This window comes from Alnus glutinosa, chromosome 6, assembly GCF_958979055.1.
Source record: "Alnus glutinosa chromosome 6, dhAlnGlut1.1, whole genome shotgun sequence".
NCBI lineage: Eukaryota > Viridiplantae > Streptophyta > Magnoliopsida > Fagales > Betulaceae > Alnus > Alnus glutinosa.
This window is the reverse complement of record NC_084891.1, coordinates 22,495,235-22,507,657: the sequence shown is the minus strand read 5'-3', so window position 1 is coordinate 22,507,657 and position 12,423 is coordinate 22,495,235. Positions and strand designations below refer to the sequence as shown.

The window sequence follows — 12,423 nt, the reverse complement described above, 5'->3', positions numbered from 1 at the left end:
TGCAGCAGAATCAAATCCACGAAATAATTCACTTTCAAGCCAACAAAAACATTATATACATAGGTCTGTTTCCATGGCCACTTAAGTGGTAAAGCAGTAAATTTAACGTTGGCCAACAGGCATTGCGTTATTTTGAACATTGCCACCATGCTAACAGTCCAGAATACTAAGAAAGCTGAGCAAGTTAGGTATGCTACATACTGTCAGACACAAGTACTTCAAAGCGTGCCACTTTAACATAAAAATACTGGCTGTATATGCCTCTTAACTAGTGCTATGGATTGAACATAATTCAACTTTGAGCATATGCAAACAGAATTTATATCCTATAAAAACTTTACATACCCTTTTAAAGAGAAGAAAAATGAGATGACAGAAGAGAATTTGTTATTGTTACAATTCAAAGACGGTTTCTCCAATTTAAACATAATATTAATTTGAGGAGAAATCATTAACTACGGATATGACATCAATTTTGCATTCAATGAACAAACCCTCACCCACCAAGTAGCCCTTTGATGTGTCCTGGAGATCTGTCTTTGACAAAAACTCGTGGAAACCATAACTGACGCTGGGGTCAGAGAACCAGTACTCAACTGAAAGATAAGAGTTGGTCATATTATTAGCTTTTAGATTGGGTTTTCTTGTAAATTTTCAGGAGAATTTTCTTCTGTTCAGGTCGAAAAGAAATGAAGGTTTAGAGCATATTTTTATGAAAAACCAAGAGAACAGACCTGTCTTTTCAAGGTGATTGCCATGGACTTGGTCCCTTATTCGCAGCTTGTATTTTGCGTACAATTTTCTGTTGGGAGGAAAAATTTCTGAATCACCTAAGCTGAGATAGAGAGACAAGCATGTGTCTGCTCCTGTTCCACTTCCTTCTGGCTTGAGCTTCAACTTCCTATATCCAAAATATAAAGCTAAAGGTTGTGAACTAACAGAATAAGTAAACCTACTTGAGACTGATATAAAAGAGCAAAACTCCAATCATACCATCTTCGTCCTTCAACAGTGAAATGCTCAGAGAAATAAGCTTCACCTTTCAAGTCCGTATAGTTGTCAATCCTCCAAGTAAAATAATTACGTTGAGGTTGATTAATCATCGACAAAGTCTCCCCTTTACCAGTACTTTTAATAACAAAAACTTCCACCCCAAAGACGCAAGTGTCATCAAGAAGATAACCATTTGATGAATCATTGAGAGTATCATGGGAAAGTAACTGGGCGAATCCCCATTCAGTCTTCAAGTTATGAAAGCGTCTTACTCTCCCATTTGCATCTAAGTTGTTGAGGTTCACAGGCAATAGTAAAGTCACATATCAAATCCCAACATAAATATATTAGCGAGGTATATCCAGATGGACAAAGTACAAGCAAAGCATTCTTTAAACTTAAGCTCAAGTCTAATATTCTCACAGTAAAAGAGTACACTACAAAAACTAAGTTTTCGGCGAAGCTACCTTGAATACTCAGATACTTGTCTCGGATTTGATCAAACACAAAGAATCTTATGTTCACGTTAACCTCCCAGCCAAGTGGAAGATCATTGGAATGTGCAATTGCCAAGTATAGAGAGATGTGACCATTCCCATTGCTATTCTTTTTCCCATTTGGGTAAAGTACCAATCTCCTAGACATGGAAATGAAAATGCTCATATTTTTCTTATCTGAAAAAAGAAAAAGAAAAAAAAGGAAAAAAACAACAGCTGAAAGGAGAAGGAGAGGGATGAGAATTTCTCAGAAATTCGGGTAGCCTAAGAGAGGGACTGTGGCCCCCACCTTCCCTAGGCAGCCTAGGGTATCGAGCTCACTTGGCCAAGGTAGGTAGACCCCACAACCTGCTTCTCTTAGGCTGGCCAAATTTCACATCTTAGTTAATTTCAGGGGATCCCAATCCAAAGGGGAGTCCTCAAGAGATGCACCATTGGTAGCCGCCAACTTCAAAGTTGCCCGAGTCACATTTTTCCTCCTCCATCCCTAACAGTAATGAGAAATTCTTGATTTGAAATGAATAATGAGTCGGTGGGTGATCTCTAGTGGATTGTACGATTCCTGAGATAAAAATAAAGAAACAAAAAACATTCAGATTCAAAAAATATAAAGCTAATTATTGTGATACTTTTTCGTTAATAGTTATATAGTCAATCAGAAGTCATTGAGTTGGAAAGTAGAGTGGTTCTTAAAGTTCCAATTCTGTTATATCAAACCTTTGGCTATTTATTTAGCCAATTGGTAGCTCTCCACCTCTAAAGAGGGGAGTTTTGGTTTATATCCATTGCAGTTGAAATAATTTTGACAGAAGTATTAGGATAGCGTATTCAATCCCATAATTTCGTACATGTATTTACCGTACATAATTGACCTAGAATAGATTGTGCATAGCTAGCCTAGAGTTGAATGTTACCCTCTTCAAAAATATACTATGAAATAAATAAAAGTTCATATTAAATATGGCTGAGTAGATGCAGCTTGGAGTACTTCACTAAGTATTCCATCATGCTGGTTTTTAAGTTAATTTTTCAACATTACTCAATTTTAACTCAAATACATGTTTGAGATGCAATCAGGAATTCTGGCCTTGCATCTTTTTCATACAGTTCTTTTGGTAAGTCGGTGTTCATACACATCTGCCCATTGGCAAAGATATTCAGGAAAAACTGTTGGTGGGTTATATTCAGTCCATTGCCAACTCCAAAAGTGTCCAAGTCGCAGCATCAGAATCTAACCCAGAATTGAGCAAATGCAACTACTTTCGATACTTTTTGACAGTTAATACTAAATAACATCAAACAAGTCACCAAAAATCAGAGAGAGAGTATACCACTTGCATCATTGTCGACAGCAGGGAGAGGATGGCAAGTTTTATCTTCCATGTCTTCCTTTTGAACTCTTCTTTCTCCTGGCGGTCCTATGTAATGTAAGGGAGAACTGCTTCTGATATTTTGAGGAAGCTCAAAGGACTATGGCCCTGCATGCATTAAGGAAGGACTTTCAATATATCTGAAATCCCTTCGATTCTCGCTACGACTAACACTTGAAGAGGCCTTACCACACTGACACCGCCTCCGCCTCTCACGCTGAACAGGACATGAACTCCCTCCTCAAATACACTTTAACACGATTCGAAATTAATGGAGAGGAGAAATTAAATCGAGAATAAAAGGAATTTCTGAGCGAGGTGGGTAGAGAATTAGAGAAATATTTTGGATGATATGCCGAATTTCGTTCGAATTATTATTTTTTATTTATCGAATTTTTCTTTCTATTTTAACTTGTCCAAGAAATACAACAAGTCATATCACTTTTTCAAGACCTTTAACGCCTATGTTTTCTGAATGGTACATGAACACAACAAGAAAAAAGCAAAAGATTTTTTTTTTTTTTTTACCTCAGCATTAACGGCGATGAAATTGGATGAAGTTAATCAGTACGGACGCGAAGCCTGGGGGTTCTATTCAGAGTCCCACCTCCGGTTAGATCTCCGATCCTGAAAGTCTCAATCTTCACCTTCCTCAACTTTCATTGCTTTCCTGTAAAGCCTCACAGTGTTGCTCAGTTTACTTCTGTTATGTTTGTAAAGTTGAATACTTCACCGGAGTGATTGGTTCTTTTTGAAGCGCGTTTGGCTCAGTCCTAAAGAAAAAGAAAAAAGTAACGCTGATAGGGGTACCGTTTAGGAACGATTTATTTATTTTTATTACACCAATAATTTTTTTATTACTATTTAAATAAAAAACCTTACTACAAAACAAAAAAATTTCATTTTTCTATAAAATAATTTCAAATTTTTTTATACTTTATATCACATCAACCACTTCTTATTACTATTCAAACAAAAATTTCACAACACAACCATTTACCAAACGGTAATTACTGCTCCGTTTGTTTTGACGTAAAATGTTTATTATTGTTAATTATTTTTAGAAAAAAAAAAATTCATAAATTTTTTTTTCGACGTTTCTCATACAAAAAAATAACGGCGAAAAATCATCGGTGACGAGATTGTACCATGGCCGGTAGGATTTCAGCCACTTTCATCGAATTCTGGCTACTGTTGCCGAATTCCAGAGATGGAGGCCAGAATCCAGCAACAATGGCCAGATTCTAGCCAGTTTAAATCAAAAAAATGATTGACAGTAAAAAAAAAATCATTGCCAATTTAACCGTAAATTATTTTCTAGATTTATAATCGGGCATGCACAATAGGCTTTCATTAAAATCATCAACCTATACAACTATAGAAAATTACAATTTCATATATAAACTCAGGATATTTTTTCATCCAAATTTTCTTCACAGATTGTTGGAGAGCCGCCTTCACCAAAAGATGGGCTACTATGTTTACTTCCCTCCTGGAATGCATCATGTGCCATGGCCGGAAGCTAAGCAGAATTATCTTCGAATCGATCATCAATTAAATTACCATACCTGCTCTAAGATTGGTCTTCCTTCCGAAGCGCATGTATAATTTCCAAAGCATCACCCACAGAATGATATTGTGTGGACCTAGATCTCTGCAAAATTCATAGCTTTCTAAGTCATAAAGGCATCTGCAACAGTTAGATCAATTACGTACACCCTGAAAGAACGAACACATTGTTGCCAATACCTTATCATCATGGTCTCTAACAATCACAACTGCACGTACTCATCATTTTCCTTGTATTATCAATAGACACATTCCAGTTAATTTTGTACACACCACAAGGAGGAAACACCGACTTGGGTACAATTGAATCTAGCTTTCGTACCTCTTTATTATTTTTTCTTATGTTCTGCCTCATAGAAATCCTCCACAGCTTCCTTAGCATTTCTAACAAGTTGTGTTGGGAGTAAGAGATCTCTACCAAATACCAATGCATTTCTACGTCGCCATATCCTTCTAGCAACTGTGGCCATTAATTCGAATTCCTACTTCCAAAACCTGTCCAATAGCTTGAATGCAATTTGAAGAAAGTCATCCACACCACTAGAACAATTTTAAATTTTTCAAGTGCAGTCCCCCATACATCACTTGATGATGGATTGCTACAAAATATGACATGTATTTTTCACCTCCACCCCACAGATTGGGCAGAAAGGATCTTTAGTCACTCTTTTATTAAATAATTTTTCTTTAGTTGGCAGCAAATTATTACAAGCATTTCAAAGAAAAACTTTCACCACCCAAGGATATTTACAGACCAAAAATTATTCCATGAATTGCTATGCTCAAAGGCTCTAGAACACTCACCTGAAGGCTGAAACCTGCATGAAAATATTTTTTTCTATATGATATGCATTTTTTACAGAAAGAATTTCATTGGAATTGATTGGCATACTGCAACCCCCTCTTCATTAATTAATTAATTAATTAATTATTTTTTTTACAAGAGGAAGTTCTACCACCCTGTATCTTATTTATTTCTATATTTTTATCTTTGAAAAAAAAATTTTACTTAAAAAAAAAAAAGTGTAACAGAGTCAATGAGACAGCTCAAATGTTAAAGGTACTTTCTGTAGAAACATGGCTAAACAATATAGGACTACTTCCTCGGCTACTTCCACTTAAATGGCAAAGGAGTAAATTTAATTTTCACCGACAGGTCTCGTGTAATATTATTTCAAATAAATGCTCATCCTCTGACTTTAAAATTATCATTAGATTTGTGAGGCCTATATGTATCCAATATCGTATGCATAATTTCATAGATTTAATAATAATTTTGAATAATAAAATAATGGAATAAGAACCATAAGAAGATGTATAACAGGTCTCTTCATGTATATATGTCATCAAAGTGAGTACATGTCATCAAGAAACCGAATAAGTGAACTAGTGTTAAATACAATTTATACATGGCTTCGAGTAAATTCTTTAGCTATAAAAAAACAATATAAAAATTTGACCACAGTTTTAAATTAAGCGCCTTCAAGTTGCAATTTGCAACGATATATTTTATGTGCTTGTTAAATCATTGCAATCGAGAACCTTAGCAATTATTTCTTAACTGAAGTAATAAAAACTCAGTACAATTGCAAACTAAAATAATTGCAATTTAAACCTATAGTAAATCCTTAACTAAAAAAAATGGAAGTCGTATTTAATTAGTCGAACTTGAAAACTCTTGAAAACTTAGTTATTAACCGCTTTCGCTTTCCGTTAAAATCGTTAATCGCAATCGGCTTTGGCAATTATGCAATTGCAGTTATTAGTGGTTAGCGGTTAATAACAGCCCAACTTATACTCTTTTAGCCCTTAGGAATTTAACTTAATGACGTAGGTCAAATATCGAACTACTTAATAAAAATTCGACCTTTTTGATTTATATTTAATTGTCAATTTAAATATGAATTTCTTCAAATTTAGAATGTATCAAATCATAAAAAAAATTCAAATCTAATCAAGATATGAAAAGCTTTCAATCAAATTTTAGTTTTAAAACCAAAGTTTCTCTTTATCGAAATTTATAAACCTTTTCCTTTGATTTTTATTTCATTAATCCTAATTAAATCATATAAACTAATAATCCAATGATCATGCATTTGTGTTTTTGAAAAAGGGCAAATTGCACCATTGGATCTTCTAACCGGCCTAAATAACAAATCGCTCAATATGGTATCAAAATGAATTTAGAGATCTCTATGGTTGGCCTAATTTACAAACTGCTCTATAGAGTCAAATTCCGTTAAAAAATTTCACAAATTCCGTTAAGTACTATATCAGCGCCACTTAAAAATTATTTAAAAATAAAAAATAAAAAAGGAAAGGGGTGGCCCACGAGCCACCTCCAGCTTGATCTAGTAGTGGCCTGCGAGCCACCCCCGGCCCATGGAATGGCAGCACGCTCCTAGAGGTCGCAGGGTGACTCGCAGCCACCCCCAAGTAAAATATTTACTAAACCCAAATAAACAATAAAAATAATTTATAAAAAAAAGCTATCTACCAATGAAATAACAATGCCAAATTCTATTTAATAACACCGTCCATTTAAATAAGTACTTACTATATATGCCTCTAGCCTGTGCAACGGATTGAAAAAAAAAAAAAATCGACTTTGAGCATATCCAGTAACAATACAAAATACCCAAAATTATTTTCAATTGTCACATCACAATCTAAAATCCATAAACAAATTGAGCCTCACGATCCTCAAATTTAAACACACATATATATAATTAATTTGAGGAGAAATCCTTAACTACGGATATGACATCAATTTTGCATTCAATGAACAAACCATCATTAATCAAGTAGCCCTTTGATGTATCTTGGAGATCTCTCTTTGACAAAAACTTGGGGAAACCGTAAGTCACGGAATCAGAGAACCAGTACTCAGCTGTAAGGTAAGAGTTGGTCATATTATTAGCTTTTCTTAGATTGGTTTTTCATTTAAATTTTTTGGCGATCGAATTAAGTCGACGAGAAGAGAAGGTTTATAGCATCCTTTTGTGAAAGTCAAGAGAACAGACCTGTCTTTTCGAGATGATTGTTATTGATTTGGTTCCTCATTCGTACCTTGTATTTTGCGTACAACTTTCTGTTGGGAGGACGACTTTCTAAATCATCTAAACAGTTAGAATAATGATTCAATGACATCTAAATATACAACTTTTTACCACCTTGCTACATAGGCAAGGTGGTCCCCCACTACTTTTTGAGTTTTTTTATTTTTTAAAAATAAATTAAAGTGGGGGACCATCTTGCCACATAGACAAGGTGGTGTAAAGTTGTATATTTAAGTGGTAGTGAATCATTACTCAAACAGATATAGATAGACAAGTATTTGTTGGCTCCTGCTCCACCTCCCTCCGGCTCGAGCCTCAACTGCCTATATTCAAAATATAATGATAAAGGTTGTAACCTATAGCAGAATAAGTAAAGCTGTAAGTGAGACTGATATAGAAGAGCAAAACGCCAATCCTGCATACCATCTTCGCCCTTCCACAATGAATTGCTCAGATAAATAAACTTCATCTTTCAAGGCCGAATAGTCGTCAATCCTCCAAGTGAAATAATTAGGCTGAGGTTGATTTACCATCGACAAAGTCTCCCCTCTACAAGTACCTTTAATGACAAAAACTTCCACCCCAAAGACACACGTGTCATCAACAAGATATCCATTTGATGATTCATTGAGAGTATTGTGAGAAAGTAACTGGGCGAATCCCCATTCAGTCATCAGTTTATGAAAGCATCTTAATCTCCCATTTGCATATGAGTTGTTGAGGTTAAAAAGCAAAGCTCGCATTAAACTTAAGCACAAGCCTAACATTCTCGCAGTAAAAACTATGTTTTTGGCGAATTAAGCTACGTACTTTGAATAGTGAGGTACTTGTCTCGGATTTGATCAAACACAAAGAATCTTATGTTCGCGTTAACCTCCCAGCCAAGTGGAAGATCATCCGTAGCTGCTATTGCCAAGTATAGAGAGATGTGACCGTTCCCATTGCTTTTCTTATTCCCATTTGGGTAGAGAACCAATCTCCTAGAGATGGAAACGAAAATTATCATATTTTATTATTAAAAAAAAAAAATGAAGAAAAAGAAACCAATAGCTGAAAGGAGAATTAGAGTCATGAAGATGCACCATTGATAACCCCCAACTTCAAACTGTCCTGAGTGACATTTTTCCTCCTTCATCCCTAACAGTAATGAGAAATTCTTGATTCGAAATGTATAATGATCATGAGCTGGTCGGACGTCTGTCTTGGAACGTACTATTCCTGAGATAAAAATGAATTAAAAGAAAAACATTATATTCAAGAGAAATGATACATTTACAAACTAAACTTACCATGGATCTCTTTTCCTATATATATATATATGGGATCAAGATATCCAATAATTATTTTTTTAAAAAAAGAAAGTTGTTGAAATTATATAGAAGCTGTACGTAAACCGATCATATCTCTATATTCAAGAGATATAACATAAAACAAGTCACCAAAAATCAGAAAGCGGGCAAAATAGAGAGAGAATACAACCAGCATCATTGTCAGCAGGGTGAGGATCTTCCATGTCTTTCTTTTGAACTCTTATTTCTCCAGTTCTCCTGGTTGTCCTATTTAACGTAAGGGAGAAGTACTGCTTCTGATATTTTGAGGAAGCTCAAAGGACTACATATGGCCCTGCATGCATTAAGTAAGGAGTTTCAATATATCTGAAATCCCTTGGATTCTCGCTACGACTAGCACTTGTAGAGGCCTTGCCACACTGACACCGCCTTTCACGCTGAACAGGACATGAACTCCCTCCTCAAATACACTTTAACAAGATTCGCAATTAATGGAGAGGAGAAATTAAACCGAGAATCTTTCTGATCGAGGTGGGTAGAGAATTAGGGAAAAATTTTGGATGATATGCCGAATTTCGTTCGAATTATTATTTTTTATTTATCGAATTTTTCGTTCTAATTTAACTTGTCCAAGAAATACAACAAGTTATATAACTTTTTCAAGACCTTTAACGCCCATGTTTTCTTAATGGTACATAAACTATTAAACACAACACGAAAAAAGCGAAAGAAGAAAATTACCTCAGCATTAACGGCGATGAAATTGGATGAAGTTAATCAGTACGGACGCGAAGCCTGGGGGTCCGATTCAGAGTCCCACCGCCGGTTAGATCTCCGATCCCAAAAATCTCAACCTCCACCTTCCTCAACTTTCATTCCTTTCCTGTAACGCCTCACAGAGTTGCTCGCTTCACTTCTGTTATGTTTGTAAAGGTATCAACTTCACCGGACTGATTGATACTTTTGCTTTTGAAGTGCGGTTGACTCAGTCCTAAAGAAAAAGTATCAGTCTATGGGGAGATCTGGTAATGGGCCTAATGGCTAATGATATTTGTAATTGTTGGGGGTGAATGCCAATAACAAAATGCACAGTAAAAATTATCTACCCCTCTTTGTGCAAATTAAATAGTCAATCTAGCTAGCATCATAATATCAACTCATCCAAAAACAATGCAGAAAAATAAATCCAGCAATCTCCACAAGCAAGACACCAAAATTTGTACGTGGAAAACCCTCTGGTGTGAAGGGAAAAACCACGGGACCTAGTCCAGTTTAAAACTTCCACTATCAACAATAATGGGCTTACAAATTGTCTTCTCTAGAACAATATCTAGAGGTTATCACCACATCAAGAATACACACATTTTTGGATTAAAACATAAATTCATCACTATAAAAGTGGATTCCAACAACAACAAAGAAAGGTCTCACCAAGTGGGGATGAACAACCGAGCAACTGGAGAGGAAGTCTAACGATCGACACCAGTCAATGCGTAGCCCTCGTCGTCAGGAACAACATATTGAAATTTCATCAAGATCGGACCATAAATGACCCTCTAATATCTGACGGAAATGAGTATGTGTAAAACACTATTTTTCTCTCCTCCCTCACACTGTTTGCTCGAGCTTCTGTTTCAAAAACTAAGTGCTTCCCTCTCTGTTTCAGGCTTGAAAAAAACTGCAAGCCTTTTTTTATTTTTTCTTCTTCTTTTTTTTTTCTTTGGTCGCAAGTCACGCATTGTGCGTGACTTGCTTGCTGTCAACTTGCTGCCAACAGAAACAGGGGCTGTCTCCCCTGTTTCTTTGGCCTGGGTTGGTCCCCCACGTAGGAGGGACCACCCAACAAATCTCCCCCTCCCGACTACGTGGGGGGCTCTACCAAGCCCGCTTTCCTTCTACAAGTTTCGAGCTTTTGCATAGGCAAAGTTTTTGTCATCATATCTGAACCATTATCATCAGTATGGATTTTCTCAATGTGCAACAATTTCTCATCCAACGCATCACGAATCCAATGATACCTAACATCAATATGTTTGGATCTTGAGTAAAAGGTTGAATTCTTACTGAGGTGTATGGCACTCTGACTGTCACAGTAAAGCAAATACTTCTCTTGCTGTAGACCCAATTCTTGTAAGAACTTCTTCATCCATAACAGTTCTTTAGCAGCTTCTGTGATAGCAATGTACTCAGCCTCTGTAGTAGACAAAGCAACACATTTCTGCAATCTGGATTGCCATGACACTGCTCCCCCTGAATAAGTAATCAGGTACCCTGAAGTAGACTTTCTGGAGTCAATATCACCGGCCATATCTGCATCTGTAAACCCATCAAGCACCTGTTTACCGTTACCGAAGCACAAGCATACCCTCGAAGTACCTTTGAGATACCTGAGAATCCATTTCACAGCTGCCCAATGTTCTTTGCCGGGATTAGAAAGGAACCGACTGACAATTCCAACAGCATGAGCGATATCAGGCCTCGTGCACACCATGGCATACATCAAGCTACCCACAGCTGAAGCATAAGGCACTTTCTTCATTTCTTCATTTTCTTTCTCACTTGTAGGACTTTGCTTTGAACTTAGCTTCAAATGACCTGCAAGTGGAGAGCTCACTGGTTTTGCCTTGCTCATGTTAAACCTGTCTAATACCTTCTCAATATAACTCTCTTGTGATAACCACAATCTTCCATTTTTCCTATCACGAGAGATCTTCATACCAAGAATCTGTCTTGCGGGTCCCAAGTCCTTCATAGCAAAGGACTTGCTCAACTCCTCCTTCAATCTGTCAATTTTGCTAGTGTCACGACCAACTATCAACATGTCGGCCACGTATAGCAAGAGAATAATAAATTCTCCATCTGAGAACTTCTTCACAAATACACAATGATCAGAAGTAGTTTTGTCATACCCGTGCTCAACCATGAAGGAGTCAAATTTCTTGTACCACTGCCTCGGTGCCTGCTTGAGTCCGTCCAAGCTCTTTTTCAACTGACACACTAGATGTTCCTTGCCTCTAGTTGTAAACCCCTCTGGTTGCTCCATATATATTTCCTCCTCCAAGTCACCATGAAGGAAAGCAGTCTTCACATCAAGCTGTTCAATCTCCAAATTCATATTGGCAGCCAGGCCTAGAACAACTCTGATAGAAGACATCTTCACCACGGGTGAAAAAATTTCTTCAAAATCAATACCCTTCTTCTGACTAAACCCCTTCACAACCAGCCGTGCCTTGTACCTTGGTTGTGATCTATTTGGTTCAATCTTGCATCTGAACACCCATTTATTCTTGAGTGCTCTCTTGCCCTTAGGCAGATCCACCAAATCATATGTGTGGTTCTCATGCAAGGATTTCATCTCTTCTTGCATGGCTTTTTGCCACTCATTTTTCTGGTCATGTAACATAGCTTCCTGATAACTTTCTGGCTCTCCCCCATCAGAAAATAACACATACTCATCAACTGAATATCTTTTGGAAGGTTGGCGCTCTCTGGTAGATCTCCTCAACTGAATCTCAGTGGATGGCTCTGAGGAAGCTGGCTCTGAGGAAGCTTGCTCTAGGTGCTCTTCTGACTCCACATTATCAACTGCGGATTCACCATCTCTACCAACTGTGTCAACATGTTCTTCTTGTACATCTCTCATGTG

The 12,423-nt window shown here is 36.8% G+C and overlaps 1 protein-coding gene across 1 annotated transcript; it reads right to left on the bottom strand.

The window, feature by feature from the left end:
- Positions 1-277: 277 nt before the first annotated feature.
- On the bottom strand, positions 278-9,745 carry LOC133871623 (uncharacterized). Its single transcript, XM_062309049.1, has 14 exons — positions 9,519-9,745; positions 8,968-9,111; positions 8,571-8,706; positions 8,299-8,468; positions 7,912-8,197; positions 7,741-7,811; positions 7,453-7,548; positions 7,186-7,319; positions 2,822-2,960; positions 1,923-2,052; positions 1,461-1,630; positions 994-1,279; positions 735-901; positions 278-596 (listed from the first exon to the last, which is right to left on the bottom strand). The coding sequence occupies exons 2-14, from the start codon at positions 8,999-9,001 to the stop codon at positions 433-435; spliced, it is 1,983 nt and encodes a 660-aa protein (XP_062165033.1). The 5' UTR covers positions 9,002-9,111; positions 9,519-9,745; the 3' UTR covers positions 278-432.
- Between the last annotated feature and the right edge of the window lie 2,678 nt (positions 9,746-12,423).

Bases quoted from the DNA above. Each gene is read 5' to 3' on its own strand.
- LOC133871623 (XM_062309049.1), bottom strand. From the start codon at position 9,001: ATGGAAGATCCTCACCCTGCTGACAATGATGCTG. The intron at 7,320-7,452 runs GTCTGTTCTCTT...CTTACCTTACAG, and splicing joins CAATCATCTCGAAAAGACAG to CTGAGTACTGGTTCTCTGAT. The intron at 597-734 runs GTCTGTTCTCTT...CTTATCTTTCAG, and splicing joins CAATCACCTTGAAAAGACAG to TTGAGTACTGGTTCTCTGAC.